Consider the following 17342-nt stretch of genomic DNA (forward strand, 5'->3'; position numbering starts at 1 on the left):
ATCTTATAATAAAGGTTTCTGTGTGTTAAGCAGCATGCCTATCAGTGGCCATTATTCCTCGATATATCTTCTAATAATCTAAAGAACTTTGTTGTTGTTGTTGTTGTTGTTGTTGTTGCTGCTGCTGCTGCTGCTGCTGCTGCTGCTGCTGCTGTTATTGTTGTTCATGCATCTCAGTGGACCCAATTCAAAACAAGTTAATATACCTCATCCATCAGTATCCAGGGAGACAGAGTCCTAGTGGTACAGGCCTTTAATTAATAAAGATACTGAAAAAGCCTTGTAAAGCACAAAGATTACAAGTTCAAAGCTTGCCTTGGACAGAGGGTGAGTTCAAGACCAATATAGTCAGCTTGGCAAGACTATACTCAAAAATAGTTGGGGAGTGGACAGGAGCTATACCTGCTGATAGAGTGCCTTTCTAGCATATGTAAAGTCCTAGGTTTAAAAATTACTACCTGGAGGAGGAGAGAGAGAAAAGGGAAAGGGGGAAGGAAGGGGACGAGGTATAGGGAGACAGAAAAGGAGCAGAAGAAAGAAGAAGAAGAGATAGAAAGGAAGGAGGAAGGAGGACTCATCTGTAGTCAGGGTTGGGTTCAGACTCAACCCCACTCTTGTAGTATATATACATAGCCTACACACATCTTCCCATATACTTTAATCATCCCCAGATTATTTATAATACCTAATATAATATAAATGGTATATTTAGTTATCATATTAGCCTATTTAGAGAATGACAAAAAGTCATATTCAATAGCCATGCAAATGCTTTCCGAAAGCTTTCAGTCTGGGGTTGATGAAGCTACAATTGCAGAAGCTGTGAATGTGGGGCACCCAACCATCCTGAGAGTCTCAGAGGACACAGTGTAGGTAGGAATAAGAACGCTCCCACCCTGGTAGTGTGAATCATGGCTTGAAAGCCACTGGAGCCTGTGGAGTGGGTTGGTGAGCTGGCTGCAAAGCATTCTATCCAAAACATGCTGCTTTGCACTGTTATTTATTGATGGATGATTTCATGAGTGACTGATTCCTCTGGACCTCTGGCCAACATGGATTTTCCAACATCTGTCCAAACTCTGCCCTGTCCAGGGAGAATTAGCACTTACCCAGTTCCTATTCTTTCCTTTAAGCCAAAAAGCTGAGTGAAAACAAAGCTGTGCCGTGAAAAGATGTGGTGGGGACTCTGTTGAGTGAGTCAGTATAATGGGAGTTGGGCGTGACGTCTCCAGCTATGGGTAAACATCTACATGCTAAGGTAACCCTAGTGTAGAGTAAATACAGCACTGAACTGTAATTTGCCACAGCTCACTTTGAAGAGAGATCAAACTGTCCTTATGCAGGACCAGCCTGAGCCAGCTCCCCTTTGGACCACGCTGTCTCTGCTAATTAAGAGCATCTTACCGAATGCACCTATCTGCGCACGTGGAGGAGCACAGCTCCCTCTCAGGAACCTCTTGTGGTTTTGAAACAGGACGAGAGTGGGGTATGTGGAGTCAGAAGTGAATGTTTTAAAGTGTCACCATAGCTATTGCTAGGAGCTTTCACACAACCATGACGATCTAGCTAAGCCACCGAGCAGCTGTCCAAATGGCAGCTGGCTTGGGTTGGTACACAGGGAGATAGATCGCCTGGGAAATTTAATTGAAGATAAATTACCACACTGTGGCGTAAGCGTCTTTGCACTAGATTCATTTTAATAAAACACACTTATTCCTAGCTGGAGGTATTGCTCTGAAATCCAGGGTACAACAATCTTAATCTTCAGCGTGGTGTGAAACAGCTAATCCCTTCTGTTCTTCTCCTCACCCTGAAGAGATTATGTCTTTTGTTTTCCAAATTAAATGCTAGCACTCTGTATTGGAATGAAAAGTCAGACTCTTGAGTACTAGCAGGCATACATGAGTTTCTTGCCCAGTTATTTCAGCCTCTGGCCATTCAGTACTGGGGGCAGCTGAAGAGATCCAATGAACAGAGGAGACCAAAGGAAGAACCTAGCAAGGCATAACACTTAATGGATCAATTTATTTAAAATTAGTTTGCATAACATGGAGGCTTTCTTACATTTGGGAGACAAGAAAGATGGTTTTAGGTCAGTGGGAACGATATATGGCTGGAAGCACACTAGTTGCTTATAGTAAAGAACCAATATTGGTGAGCTTTATGTATGCAGGGCTTCCTTATGGTGAGGGCCTTGACTGCTGGGGGGAGGGAGAGTCTGCTTTCTTCAGTGACATGGCCCCTGATAAGTTCCCTGTGCTCTGCCACATTGTCCTACAAGTGTGCATGTACAGGCGGTGCTAAGTGGACTCAATAAGGGGTTTTTTTGTTGTTTTTGTTGTTGTTTTTTTTTAAAGCATATGAATTGAAAGGAATAGTGTTAGGGAGTGTTGGTGATAAATTGGTGGAGAAGAAAAGGATGCATCTTTGATCCAAATGTATTATATACATATGTGAAATTCTCAAACAACTTTTAAAGTTTTTCAGAAACCAAAAACCACCCAAACATCTAGCAGTAGAATTAACAAAGAAATTATAGTATCTTATTCAGCAAAATATAAATGAAATAAAATAAAAATAAACTATGTACCTCAACCAGAATGCATTGTACAATAATATAGAATGACCAAACTTGGATACATACTCTAAAATGCTTGTTATGTGATTATATTATAAAAAGTTGGCAAGCCTAATTTTGTGTTAGAAAATGTTCTGTTGGGCATGGGTAGAGATCAGGAGTTACCAGTTGGGTTTCTGGGCTCCTTTTTGTGTTCTTTTGCAACTTAGACGGAAGCATAGAGCTATTCACTTGATAATAACTTATTGAAAAATACTTAAGATTGACTCCTTTTAAAGTAAGTCTTAAATTGGCTTTGTCTACCAAGGACTAGGCTTGTAAGAGTTAAAATGTTAGACCTTCTGCCTTGCTTATTGGGTACAGTTCTAGGGTTAAGGAGACTGAGTCAAATAGAGAGAGCACAGTGACAGAAAAAGCAGGATGGACAAGGGGCTAACATCAGGCAGTGATCTGGTGAGAGTTCAGATCTGTCCTACTTACCACTTGAAGGTCATGCTGCCTCCTCTTCTTTGGGATGCTTGCCACAAAGTGAGTGGGAGGAGTAACCTAGACCATGGGACCCTACCTGGTTTTCCATCTAGGGAGGAGTCATTCTATACTAGTCCCAAAAGAATGAGCTGCCAGACCATAGACTGCAATCTCAACTCTTGGCTTCAGTGAAAGAGGGTTGGCTTAATGGGAGACAGTAATAAAGAGGGGCTTCTGGAAGGAGTGGGTGTCTAAATAGAATGCAGAAAGCATCCCTAGGAAAAAATGGTTAGGAAAGTTCTTGGCATGTGGGCCACAGCAGGATGGGGCATGAGAGGAGTCTGAATAAGGTTATGCAAAGTGGCATGACGATGAGACAATCTGAGGCTCTAGAGGTCAAGAAGACCAATCTACAGTCATGGACAAAGTAGATAAAAGTTAAGAACTCACCGTAAACCTGTGCCAAAACTTTTCACTTTTCAACCACAGTCATACTTAAAGAGATGGGGATGTATGAAACCTAAGATGACCTTGGGCTGAGTACGCAAGGCTCAGGTTTTGCTAACTGGAGTCCAAATATTTGAAGCAGTCGCACTATCCCATCATGCAAAGTCGTGGGCCCTCATTGGTATTCCAACCCCCACTGAAGCCGTCAATATGGAAGCCCTTGCTAACTTCAACCTGGATCTGCTTGCAGTGAAGAATGGATTCAGAAAGATGAAGACCTAATCTATCCCTAGACCATAAAGTCTTGTTTGTAGGTCAGCAGGAGGTGTGCTTAATGCTAGGACCAAGGTTACTATATGACCAGGGTTAACATTTAGCATAACCACAGAGTGTGAACAGTTGCCATTTTGTTTCCCTCTGAAAGTTTTCTTACGGCACCACAGTTACCTTGCCAGAGTATAAGATGAAGATTGAGTTGGGAAGTCACTGTCAGAAACACACTAGGAATGTATTTAATTCCTTGGCACAGGCAGCTAAGGGCATTAGAAAGTGCGTGGGTGTGACTAGATTCCAGCATATGTCAAAGAAATTACCTAATGAGAGCACAGAGTGGTTTCTGATAGCATTTTTAAAAGGTGAAACTTTAATTAGAAGTGTTTCTTTTTGATCCTACACCAACAGAAGAAACAGAAGAGGAAATAGAACTAAGTAAATCCATTCTTACTTCTGCCTACCTGGATTCCTATCTGAGTATTTCATTTGCAAAACAGGCAGAGCCCTGTCTGGCAGAGGTTTTCTGATTTCACCCACGAAGGGTGATTTATAGCCCGGTGATCTCAGATGTTGTTTTATGTGATGCCCAAAGGAGGAGGGAAGTTTCAATACAGGGATGTTTTAGAACACCTTCAGCCAGGGAGCAGAATCCCACTTCCAAGCCAGTCTGAGTTTAAAGAATGTTCAGGGCGAAGAAGTTTTCCCAAGTTGCAGGCAGATAAGAAGCTTAGACAGATCAATGGCATTGGACACCCTTAAGCAGAAGAAAAGCTATAACTGACATAACCTCTGTCTACCCTCGCTCTCCTGCTCCTGGCTATCCATGTCTTGGTGTATTTCCCTCCATGGGTCAGTCGTTCCTGCCTTATGGATCTACCTCTAGAAGGGGACAGTTTCGCTATCTGTCACAGATGTCATACAAACCATGTTTTCTCAGATGCTCTGGGATTTGCCAGAGTTCTCTCTCTCTCTCTCTCTCTCTCTCTCTCTCTCTCTCTCTCTCTCTCTCTCTCTCTCTCTCATGTCAGCGTGTGGGGTAACAGCTTATTAAATCTCTCTACACTCAGTTTCTGAACCTGTTAAACTGGGCTGGCAGAAACCACTATCTCCTTCTGAGGCTGTGAAAAGGACAAAATGAAATTCAACTGGTTAAAGAACTCATGCCAGTGCCTGTTAAGAAGTTCGTTACTTAAAACCCATCAGAAGCCATGGATCACTTGGTTTAAAGAGGATGGTCCCAAGAGGTTAAAGGAAGTGGGTTAGATTGCGAATGTACTACCTAAGTGGGTATTTGCAAGAAATTCAGGCAAAGCAAGCGAAAGATCTCCAGCACTTTGTTGAGCCTGTTAGTGGATTTGGATCCAGTTCTTAATCAGAATCTTCAATATAAGAGCAATATTTGGGACCTACATACCATATGCTTCCAGTGTCATTAAAATGTCTGTTTCTGGGTGATTCCACAAACAGTAGTGGCAGGTGTTACACACCTTCAAAGAGTCATCTGCTGAGTGCTAGGTGTCTGGCAGTCAGAGCCCATCCCTGATCAGGAAGGATGGACAAATTCTGGTCCTTTGGAGGTTCATCCAGCTGCTCTTCACACGGCCTGTGATGAATAACTTTGCCCCCTAGATATTCTTCCCTTGATTTAAAAATAAAATTTTAAAGAAAATGAAAACCATGTGTTTCTGGAAATTTACATGTAGTTCATCAAATCTATTGTTTTTTGGGGCAGTGTCTGAAGTCTAATAGGACTAATGAGTCTTTTTTTTTTTTTGAAAAATAAAAAGTCTTTAAAAATCTGTTTTTTTTAAGAAGGAACTTGAGAGGCTTTGAAGACTGTCCCAAGAGTAAAAAAATAATAATATTAATAAATTGCTCAAAACTCTCAAGCCCTGCAGGTTCAAAATTGACTTAATACCCTGAACCCAAGAGGTTTGGATTATTACTGAAGTTCATTGTCTCTTGTTGTAGGGCTTGACAGAAAGGAGAGAGAAGCCACATGGAGGGTCACTAAAATTCATTGTGAGGTTTGCTTCATAGCCATGGTCATATCCCTTGAGACTTCCTGAACCTTCTCAGCCTGAACTTACACAGGAACCTCCAGCCCAACCCTCCCACTCTCAATCTGGCAGTATCGATGAACTGACCTGGTTGATGCTCCAAAGACCGGAGCCAAAGCCCTCCGTGAATGGTTCTTCTGTGGGGAACGCAACCTAGGTTATATAAATGGCGGTGTACTATTAGACAGATAAACAATGGTGTGGAAAGAGAACAACTTTGGTGAATGCAGAAAGAAATTAAAAAGAAAATACAATAAAAAGCCAACAGCCCGAACCGTCTTCCTGAACAGACTTCCCCTGTACTCTCTACACTGTTGTCTGACGACCTCTTGTGGTGAAATTTTTGCCAGCAAGTGTGAATCAGGGCTTCTCAGCCAAGCCATCCCATGTTACATTTTCCTACATTCTCTTCCCGCTGTTTTGTCACTCACATTAAGCAAGGAGCAAGAACCAATTGCAAGCACCCAGAATAGAGTGGTGCATATGCCTGACCAGCTGTCATTTAACAAATGTTACCTGGTGTTTTCTCTTCCAGGGAGCCTCTGATACATTGCCTATAGCAAGAAGAAGGGGCCAACCTGAAGAAAAACATGCCATCTGCACTTGCTTTCGTCCTACTTGTTCTCAACATCAGCCTCCTGAAGGGTAAGAGACTCTCGTCTAGCTCTCCTTGTCTGGAGTGTTTATCAGGGGGTGGAGAGGCTGTCTCTGTCTGTTGCAGTGCAGCTATGAGAAAAGAAATGTCGGTGTCATGTGCTGTTGCTAAATTATTTGCCATATTTCTACATTAAAATTAATGCAAAACCTTGTCATGTGCTCCCTCTCTTCTATCCCCATTTTGAGAGGGGATTGGGAGGGCACAAGAGATGACAGGACCTGAGTTGCCATCCAGGTTCTTACAGTTACCAGCGGTGTGATTTGAACTACTTGTGTTTCTCTCCATGGTTTTAATTTCTCCAAGGGAGGATAGTAATATTTCTCATAGTTCAGATGAATTAATTAATATATTTGAAAATACCTTTGGACCGGGGTTGGGGATTTAGCTCAGTGGTAGAGCGCTTGCCTAGCAAGCGCAAGGCCCTGGGTTCGGTCCCCAGCTCCGAAAAAAAAGAAAAAAAAAAAAAGAAAATACCTTGGGAAAACCATCATAAAATAACATAAAGGATTGCTATTACAGGGTGGGGAAGTAGTGCAGCCACTTCTGGCATTTGTCCTACTCAGAGAAACAAAATTCATAGCTAAACTAAAAGGTGTTTCTACATAGGTTTGCTACTTCTGTGTCTTTCTGGGGATGGACACTTCTGAATGTACCAATGTATATACCAACTGTTTATAGCACTGGGCTGTAAATGCTTCTGTGTGAATATGTGTATGTGTGTATGCAGAATAGGTGTATGTGAGTAGCCTCTGTGTATACTGTGTACATATGTGTATATTGGTGTGTGTGTGTGTGTGTGTGTGTGTGTGTGTGTGTGTGTGTGTGTGTATACCAGGCCATGCTACCATCATTATGACTTGGCATGTATTTCTCTCTGGATGTGTTTTATACACGAGTGTTATGCATTATCTGTGTGTATGGAATCAAGTGTCTGCATTTCTTAGACTTGTACGATATCCCTTGTGTCCCGCCGAGATAGTCCATAAACTTTGTTTCCTCAAGGGGCACGGAAGTATCATTTGACTAGTTGTCATTTCACATCCTTCCCATCCCCCTTGAAGGTTGTTGAATTTGCTTACTTTTTCAAGACAGGATTTCTCTGTGTAGCCATAACTATCCTGGAACTCATTCTGTAAACCAAGCTGGCCTCAAACTCAGAAACCCACTTGGCTCTGACTCCTAAGATTGAAGAGGTTTTTAATGAATAGTTCTCTCTACTTCCCATGCTTCTCCTTACCCATGACAGAAACAAACAAGCATTAAAAAAAAACCTGTATTTTTGCAATGACTCCCAAGAGCACTGTCCTGACAAAAATCTTCCCTGGAGGATGAATAAGGCTCCAAATATTGATAGATCCACCCAAGGCTCACACAGTTTCTTTTCAGCAGTTCTGTGAGCTACTGTGACGCTCAGCTGGCCAGTCTTCTTTCCATGGCCCTATCTGGTACACCATACTAGATCATCCATTAAGTTCTTCTTCCTGAATAGATTTCATACAGACCCCTTTCCCAATTCATTATCCCTTTGCCATAATTCCCCTGACCTGCTCTGCCCAGATGGATGGGCAGCTAAAGCACCATCCTGAGAACCTACCAGAAAGATTGAATAAATGTGGGAAAAGATAGAAGACACCTGAGCTGCTAACACCCAGGCAAAAGGGGGGATAGAAAATAAGAAGATATCGCATCAGTTATAGTTGGCCTCCTAAGGCAACAGCATCATGACAAAATCCCAAGGTTATTCTGTTCCTTTCAACATAACAGCCAAGCATAATAATTGGAAATAAGCCTGCCAAGAGCTCTGGAGATTAAGCAAGTGAAAAATCTCATCCCCTTGGCCACCTCACCTCCACCCAACCATCTTACTTCTAGCCTGACAATGGAACAGATCTCATCTGATGATGATAGCCCCCCACTCAGAGTGGAATGAGCCCCTGTCCTACCTCTTACCATACCTCTTCATAAAATCTGCAGAACCACAAGGAAGGTTCATAAAAAGAACGAAAGAAAGGGGGTCAGGGTATAAATACAAAAGGAAACTAAAACTGAGATTCAGTAAACAGCAAAAGAGAGAATTACAAAAGATAGTAAAACTGGACCATTAGTCTGTAGAGTGCTCAGTCATAGATAAGACATCTGTATTACACTCACACATACAAGGTTCAGGGGCCATTTTGGGAAAGAGGGTAAAAAGACTGTGAGAAGCAGAGGTCGAGGGAGACTAAAATGAAACATTGTCTTTTGGACACGTGGCAGCACCAAGATACTCTAATTTCACATTGATGTGTACAAGATCAAGCCAGTAACAAGCCATCACAGGGCAGGGAGGGGCTCCTGAGTCCCCACATCTAAGTGTTTGATTGCACTATTGACAGCTGGCAACTTCAAAGAACTAAGAATCAAGTGTCCTTAAGTGCATAGCCCCTGGTATGTCAACCAGACTCCAGTGGGTATATAAAAAGTATATAAAAAGCACAGATCACACTCTGTGTGCGTGTGCGTGCGTGTGTGTGTGTGTGTGTGTGTGTGTGTGTGTGTGTGAGAGAGAGAGAGACAGAGAGAGAGAGAGAGAGAGAGAGAGAGAGCGCTGGTATGATTAAGGACTAGTTAGGAAGAGAAGTGAGGGTGAATGTGCCCAAAATATATTGTATGCATGTATAGAAGTTTCAAAGAATTAATAAAAATATATTTTTTGAAAGTAAGGTCATTAGGCCAAGCTGTACAGAATCAAGGTAAAGGAGAAGGCAAGAAGGGAGAAGACAAGGGATGGAGGAAGCAGCAGCCCAGGGACACCCAGATAAGGGGCCAATGTGATGCAAATGAAGAGAGCAGGAGTTGGTGCTGCAAGAATGCCAGAGAAGTTCCTGGAGAGAAAGGAGAGACCATGCCAGAAAGCAGGACACCAACAGTGTATGCATAGGTCACTAGTCACTGGGAAGAAAGAATGTTTTAGACAATAACACTAATGCCTACTAGACTCTGTGGGAAGAGGGGCTACAGACTTTCCATATGCATACATCTCTCTCCCATCAGTCTCACCCTTCATTGAAATGTTTGTTACCGGTCTCTATGAAAGTTATTGATAACTCCATCTCAAACTGCAAATGCATACCACCACCAAACATCATCTAAGTTTCCTGTGAGCACTGAGACAGCACAGAGGAGTACAGTTGGCTACTGGTGCCATGGTCTTTCCTAGCAATACACTAAGAATTCCTCGGTGGCCAGGGTGCCAATAATCTGCCTCTGTTGCTAGGAGCTCAGTTGGGTAGTTGAGTAGACTTCAGTATTAACTCTAATGGCTGACTGCTTTTTGGCTTTAGGACAGTCACCACCAGGGAAACCTGAGATCCACAAATGTCGCTCTCCTGACAAGGAAACATTCACCTGCTGGTGGAATCCTGGGACAGATGGAGGACTTCCTACCAATTATTCACTGACTTACAGCAAAGAAGGGTAAAAGATCTCTTTCCTTAATGTCAAACCCCAGCAGAGTGCTCACATTCTCTCAGGCCCAACTTATGTTGGTTCTGAGTTAGAAACACCATAGTTTCCTGAATTTGCATCAATAAGGTTCATCCCACCAGGAAAGGAATCTAATGTCTCTGCCCTTCTTGTTCTGTAAAGGTTTTTTACAGAACAGTTTTCAAATGTACATTGACCAGTAGTATTATAATATTAACCAAGTTTCCAATTGTCTGTCACAAGTTTAGACTGCAGACCAAGTCACTATTTCCTAAGTGTTGGCTAATCATCCATAAACTGCATGCCATTGAGCAGTGTAGCTGCTCATCCATAAACCACATGCCGTTTGTAGTTTTTTCTTCGTTAATACACTACTTTTGTAACATAACCGAATTACATAAACTCTGTTGTGAGCCTTGGCAGCCGTGGTACATTAGGTTTTCAAATGTGTTTTATGCCCAAGAAACTAGCCTTTAAGAAAAAGAACTCGAGGATTATTTTTAAGCTAGTCTATAAAATACTATCTCAGCCAGTCATGGGAGTACACATTTGTTATCCCAGCATTCTAGAGGCTGAGACAGGAAGATCACAAGTTCAAAGACAGCCTGAACTACATAGAGAACCCTTATTCCAATCACAACAAAAGAATAAAATTCAAGATCTCCTGGAAGGCATATTTAAATGTAACACGGCCATGAGAGCAAAGCAAGATCATCTCAAGACGATAATTTTGATAAAAATCACAGTGAGCCCCTCCTAGAAATCTTAAGTGAGCTGTAGAAATGTTAGTTTGGCAAAAAGTACACCTCCATATCTTGAACCTAAAAATAAAATATGTACTATTGATGGAAACAGCTGTGCCACTTTCTAAGGACTGCTTGTACACAAAGCTGTCCTCCCATCTGGGATCCAAACACCAATGGCACAAATTCTTAAAGAACCCTGAACTGGAGCAGCCTGTAACCCCTGTGTGGTGTGACTGGAGTTGAGGCTGTTAAAATACGAGCATTTTAATGAGCCATGTGGGGCTGAAATTTCCCCTTTCACACCCACGTCACTCTGTGGCTCACTTGATGCCATCTAAGATACATTGACACCAGTGTCTCACCCTGTAAAACACAGCTCAGCGTGTTTGTGTGACCACTGCTGCATTAAGGATGGTCCTATGATGTGGAGAGGTGCTAATGAAGGTCCCAGCTGCCCAAGGCTGCCCAGCAGCAGTATGATTGGTATGAGTGTGCCCTGGCCACTGGTAACTCAGAAAGACAAATCACAAGGTGCATAGAAACACGTGCAGAACAAGGGTTGGTGAACAGCAGAGCGCTAGGGTGTTAAATTAACTTTCTACTCCTCCTTCCAATACACTTCTTTCCCTCACTCCCCGAAGATATGACCAGAGCACAGAGCCACAGGAACCCATTTTTCTGCTTTCATACTTGCTCTTTGAATACCTTATCCTCATAACTCAGGGATATTAATCTATTAAGAATAAAAATGAGGCTGCTACTTTCTTATTCACTCTTAATACATTACTCGTTGCAGAGAGAAAACCACCTACGAATGTCCAGACTACAAAACCAGTGGCCCCAACTCCTGCTTCTTTAGCAAGCAGTACACTTCCATCTGGAAAATATATATCATCACAGTAAATGCCACGAACCAAATGGGAAGCAGTTCCTCGGATCCACTTTATGTGGATGTGACTTACATCGGTAAGAGAAGGGGAAGTGGGTGGGGAATTTGTTACTGTTACGTAGTTATCAAAATTGAAACTCTGTCTGGCTCTTCCTGGCTTATGGGTGGATTCCAGATAAGAAAGATGAGAGAACTCACAGTATCTTCATTAAGAAAGCACTTCACACCAACAGTATTGACTTTTCATAGAGATTAGTACTTGAGATCTTCCTTTTCTCATATTTTCCCTCAACTCTAACCCTCGTGTCTTTTACCCAGTGAAGGCTCTCTGTGCACCTCTGCCCTCTCCCTGCAGCTCTCTTGCCCTCTCTACTGACCAACTAGAATTTCTTTTTTTGTTTGGTTTGGAGGTGCAATCCAGAGCTGCCCGTGAAGACCAGCTCTCCCATTGAGCTACATCAACAGCTCAAAGGTCTTTTCTTTTTCAGAGAGACAAGGAGGTTCTCTGAAAATGAAGGTCTTTTAAAAAAATCTTCTGATTCATAGGAATCAACCCAACTGCTTTGACTGAAACTCAGCTCTCGACAATATTATATCTCTTTCCTTATTAATTTGAGATATTATTATTATTATACAAAGACAGGTGAGGGTGATTGGGGTATGGCTTAATGACAGGATGCTGCCTAGTATGAATTTAAAAAAAAAACCCTGGGATCAAGTATCCCCAAAATATAATTATAATAATAGTAATAATAGTAATAAATATTAATAATTATAATAGTGACAATAGAAAATAAGTATTAACTGGCTGAAACTCAATGTCACCTACATAATGTTTGGGGAAAAGGTTTATAAAGCCAAGCAGTTGGTCTGAGAAATGTCTCTTTGTACAGTCAGCATTAATGCAACAGGGCAACTGAAAAGAGCTATACTAGCTTTTATGGTTCAACACAGATAATAAATAAACTTCTAGGAAAATAGCTAGGATAAGGAAAATGAGGTTTATTATTTGCCTTAGATAATAATTTATAAAGCAGTTACACGATTTGAAATTGCTCAAGTCTTCATAACTTAAGTAATAACATGCAACAAGAGAAAGCAGGAGGAGACCTTACAATATACACATCTTTCTCCCAACTCAATGTCTTCATTTTTGTTTATTTGTTTGTTTTGTTTTCTGTTTATTTACTTTTAATAATACACTGAGTCCAATTAGTGCTACCCATATGGGGTCTTCCAATGAGGCATGGGCAACCTACAAGTAGCCACCTCCCCTACCCCTAAAGAAAAGTGAGTTTTTTTCTCCTCCAACCTCTACTAACTACCAGTAGCTCTTCAACTAGGGGTTGGGCCTCAGGAGCCCCTCCCACTCTATGCTAAAAGTTTTGACTGGTTCGATCTCAGGCAGATCCTTTACAGATAGCCACAGTGGCTGTGAATTCATGTGTACAACAATCATGTCATGTCTAAAAGACAGCATTTGCCAGCACTCTTCCCTACCCTCCCACTATGACATTCTTTCTGCCCCCTCTTCCATGATGTTTCAAGAGCCTTGAGGAGAGGGGGTTGATACATGTGTTGCATTACAGCTGGGCACTCGCAGTGAAAATAAATAACATGTTATTGACCAACAGGAAAGAGGAGGTGAGGCAAGCTAGCACCCTAGTTATTTCACTATTAGGAGAGTAGTTCCATGACCTATACTTGGAGGAGTCTGAGGTTAGGGGCCTCATGAACATGCCCTGGGGTTGCTATTTCATTGTAGTAAAATACATATAACAAGATCATCATTTTAAAATAATATTAAGCTGTATAATTCATGTGGTTAGTTCATTTAGAAAGTTACATACCCATTACTCAATTCTAGCTCCCTTCTGAGGGAACAAAGGCTATTTTAAATTGCTTCCAAATAAAAGATGCCCCCGTGTTTCAAATAACACTCATAATAATATGCTCCTTAGACTGGTAATTGTCTCTCTTCTGCACCTGGTTTCTCTTCTACTGAAAGAGCACAGGAATACAGGTTCACAATGTTTGGGGAGGGGCTTCAATGATGATGCATTATTAGAGCATTTATCTTATTAATTAAAAATAGAGTCTTCTCCCACACAAAACATCCCAACCACAGTGTCCCCTCCCTCCACTTCTCCATGGTATGCATTCACAAAATCTTTTTTTTTCTCATTTTTTTTCCTTTTTTTTTTTAATTAACTTGAGTATTTCTTATATACATTTCGAGTGTTATTCCCTTTCCCGGTTTCCGGGCAAACATCCCCCTCCCCCCTCCCCTTCCTTATGGGTGTTCCCCTCCCAACCCTCCCCCCATTGCCGCCCTCCCCCCATGAACTAGTTCACTGGGGGTTCAGTCTTAGCAGGACCCAGGGCTTCCCCTTCCACTGGTGCTCTTACTAGGATATTCATTGCTACCTATGGGGTCAGAGTCCAGGGTCAGTCCATGTAGAGTCTTTAGGTAGTGGCTTAGTCCCTGGAAGCTCTGGTTGCTTGGCATTGTTGTACTTTTGGGGTCTCGAGCCCCTTCAAGCTCTTCCAGTTCTTTCTCTGATTCCTTCAATAGGGGACCTATTCTCAGTTCAGTGGTTTGCTGCTGGCATTCGCCTCTGTATTTGCTGTATTCTGGCTGTGTCTCTCAGGAGCAATCTACATCCGGCTCCTGTCGGTCTGCACTTCTTTGCTTCATCCATCTTGTCTAATTGGGTGGCTGTATATGTATGGGCCACATGTGGGGCAGGCTCTGAATGGGTGTTCCTTAAGTCTCTGTTTTAATCTTTGCCTCTCCCTTCCCTGCCAAGGGTATTCTTTTTCCTCATTTAAAGAAGGAGTGAAGCATTCACATTTTGATCATCCGTCTTGAGTTTCGTTTGTTCTAGGGATCTAGGGTAATTCAAGCATTTGGGCTAATAGCCACTTATCAATGAGTGCATACCATATATGTCTTTCTGTGATTGGGTTAGCTCACTCAGGATGATATTTTCCAGTTCCAACCATTTGCCTACGAATTTCATAAACACGTTGTTTTTGATAGCTGAGTAATATTCCATTGTGTAGATGTACCACATTTTCTGTATCCATTCCTCTGTTGAAGGGCATCTGGGATCTTTCCATTTTCTGGCTATTATAAATAAGGCTGCGATGAACATAGTGGAGCACGTGTCTCTTTTATATGTTGAGGCATCTTTTGGGTATATGCCCAAGAGAGGTATAGCTGGATCCTCAGGCAGTTCAATGTCCAATTTTCTGAGGATCCTCCAGACTGATTTCCAGAATGGTTTTTACCAGTCTGCAATCCCACCAACAATGGAGGAGTGTTCCTCTTTCTCCACATCCTCGCCAGCATCTGCTGTCACCTGAGTTTTTGATCTTAGCCAATCGCACTGGTGTGAGGTGAAATCTCAGGGTTGTTTTGATTTGCATTTCCCTTATGACTAAAGATGTTGAACATTTCTTTAGGTGTTTCTCAGCCATTCGGCATTCCTCATCCCTAGAGCAAACGAAACTCAAGACGGATGATCAAAATGTGAATGCTTCACTCCTTCTTTAAATGAGGAAAAAGAATACCCTTGGCAGGGAAGGGAGAGGCAAAGATTAAAACAGAGACTTAAGGAACACCCATTCAGAGCCTGCCCCACATGTGGCCCATACATATACAGCCACCCAATTAGACAAGATGGATGAAGCTTGTATCTACGGCCCCTTGTCTCTTCTTTTGGTTTTCTATATCCAGGGTTGTTTCCATGTGTTCTTTCTTGATTCCTCTTGATTGCTTCTATTTCCATTTTTAATTCCTTCAACTGTTTGATTGTGTTTTCCTGGAATTCTTTCAGGGATTTTTGCGATTCCTCTCTGTAGGCTTTTACTTGTTTATTAATGTTTTCCTGTGCTTCCCTAAGTGTGTTCATGTCTTTCTTGAAGTCCTCCAGCATCATGATCAAATATGATTTTGAAACTAGATCTTGCTTTTCTGGTGTGTTTGGATATTCCATGTTTGTTTTGGTGGGAGAATTGGGCTCCGATGATGGCATGTAGTCTTGGTTTCTGTTGCTTGGGTTCCTGCGCTTGCCTCTCGCCATCAGATTATCTCTAGTGTTACTTTGTTCTGCTATTTCTGACAGTGGCTAGACTGTCCTATAAGCCTGTGTGTCAGGAGTGCTGTAGACCTGTTTTCCTCTCTTTCAGTCAGTTATGGGGACAGAGTGTTCTGCTTTCGGGCGTGTAGTTTTTCCTCTCTACAGGTCTTCAGCTGTTCCTGTGGGCCTGTGTCTTGAGTTCACCAGGCAGCTTTCTTGCAGCAGAAAATTTGGTCTTACCTGTGGTCCCGAGGCTCAGGTTTGCTCGTGGGGTGCTGCCCAGGGGCTCTCTGCAGCGGCAGCAACCAGGAAGACCTGTGCCACCCCTTCCGGGAGCTTCAGTGCACCAGGGTTCCAGATGGTCTTTGGCTTTTTCCTCTGGCATCCGAGATGTGTGTGCAGGGAGCAGTCTCTTCTGGTTTCCCAGGCTTGTCTGCCTCTCTGAAGGTTTAGCTCTCCCTCCCACGGGATTTGGGTGCAGAGAACTGTTTATCCGGTCTGTTTCCTTCAGGGTCCGGCGGTGTCTCTGGCAGGGGTCCTGCCGCTCCCCCACGGAAGCCCAGAGGCCTTATACAGTTTCCTCTTGGGCCAGGGATGTGGGCAGGGGTGAGCAGTGTTGGTGGTCTCTTCCGCTCTGCAGCCTCAGGAGTGCCCACCTGACCAGGCGGTTGGGACTCTCTCTCACCGGGTCTGGGAGCAGAGAGCTGCTGCGGGCCGGGATCCGCGGGTGTGGGACTTCCGGTAAACACAGAACGTGCCCGGTCCTAGAGAAATTCTGCTTCCGTGTGTCCCAAGCTCACCAGGCAGCTTTCTTGCAGCAGAAAATTTGGTCTTACCTGTGGTCCCAAGGCTCAGGTTCGCTCGTGGGGTGCTGCCCAGGGGCTCTCTGCAGCGGCAGCCGCATTCACAAAATCTTAATGAGGTATATGGCTATAGGATGTCTCTCACCCTCTCAAAAGTCACCACCACTCCTGAGAGGAGGATGGCTAAATCCACACCCTGAGTCCACACTTAGAGGTGACAGCATTGGTTCTGTGTAAATAATGTACTGCAAAATTTTGCTTAAATCTTCTGCCTTAATATTTCTTTAGTTTTGATTTTAATTTCTGAATAGTCAGGCATTGTAACCCCCAATGTTTTGATCCCTAATTTGTTGTACAAATGCTTTGGTCTACCAGGGAGTGGGTTGAGGTGTTGAGGTAGCCAGGGCTTGTCTGTACAGCTGGTATGAGACCATTTTAATAAACTGCACATCTTTAGAAAATTAAAGAAAGAAATGTTAAGCATTTGCTAGTGGTAATTCAATAAACATTTGATGAATGAATGAATGAATGAATGAATGAATGAGCCAACAAGATATTTGAGGGTTAATTATGGAAACACTGTCAAAAAGTTCAAGTGCTGTGCACACCTTAACCATTTATTATCTGGCAGAGTGAATGCTGTTCTCCATAAGGAGTAATGCATATTTTGAGTGTAGAACACAGTTAGTTGATAAAGGCAAAAATCTGTAAACATGTTACCTGCAAAATTTTAAATATGAATGGGTGTGCAGCTTTTCTTCAAGGAGATGCTTGCTCCAAACGAAGGAAGATAAACTATTTAAAATCCCTTTCCCAATAGTCACATATAGCAACTTCAACTTGAAACTCCCATCTCCACTGTTATTACAC

The 17342-nt window shown here is 42.6% G+C and overlaps 1 protein-coding gene across 38 annotated transcripts in view; it reads left to right on the plus strand.

Moving 5' to 3' along the window:
- Prlr (prolactin receptor) overlaps positions 1-17342 on the plus strand; it is a 180685-nt gene that overhangs the window by 138930 nt on the left and 24413 nt on the right. For all 38 annotated transcript variants that reach the window (XM_087616253.1, XM_087616223.1, XM_087616248.1 and 35 more), the window contains 3 exon segments: positions 6362-6471; positions 9808-9940; positions 11492-11661. In XM_087616253.1, the coding sequence (XP_087472379.1) occupies positions 6417-6471; positions 9808-9940; positions 11492-11661 (358 nt within the window). In that variant the 5' untranslated portion in view covers positions 6362-6416.

Source organism: Rattus norvegicus, chromosome 2 (assembly GCF_021556685.1).
Source record: "Rattus norvegicus strain SHRSP/BbbUtx chromosome 2, alternate assembly SHRSP_T2T, whole genome shotgun sequence".
Classification (NCBI taxonomy): Eukaryota; Metazoa; Chordata; class Mammalia; order Rodentia; family Muridae; genus Rattus; species Rattus norvegicus.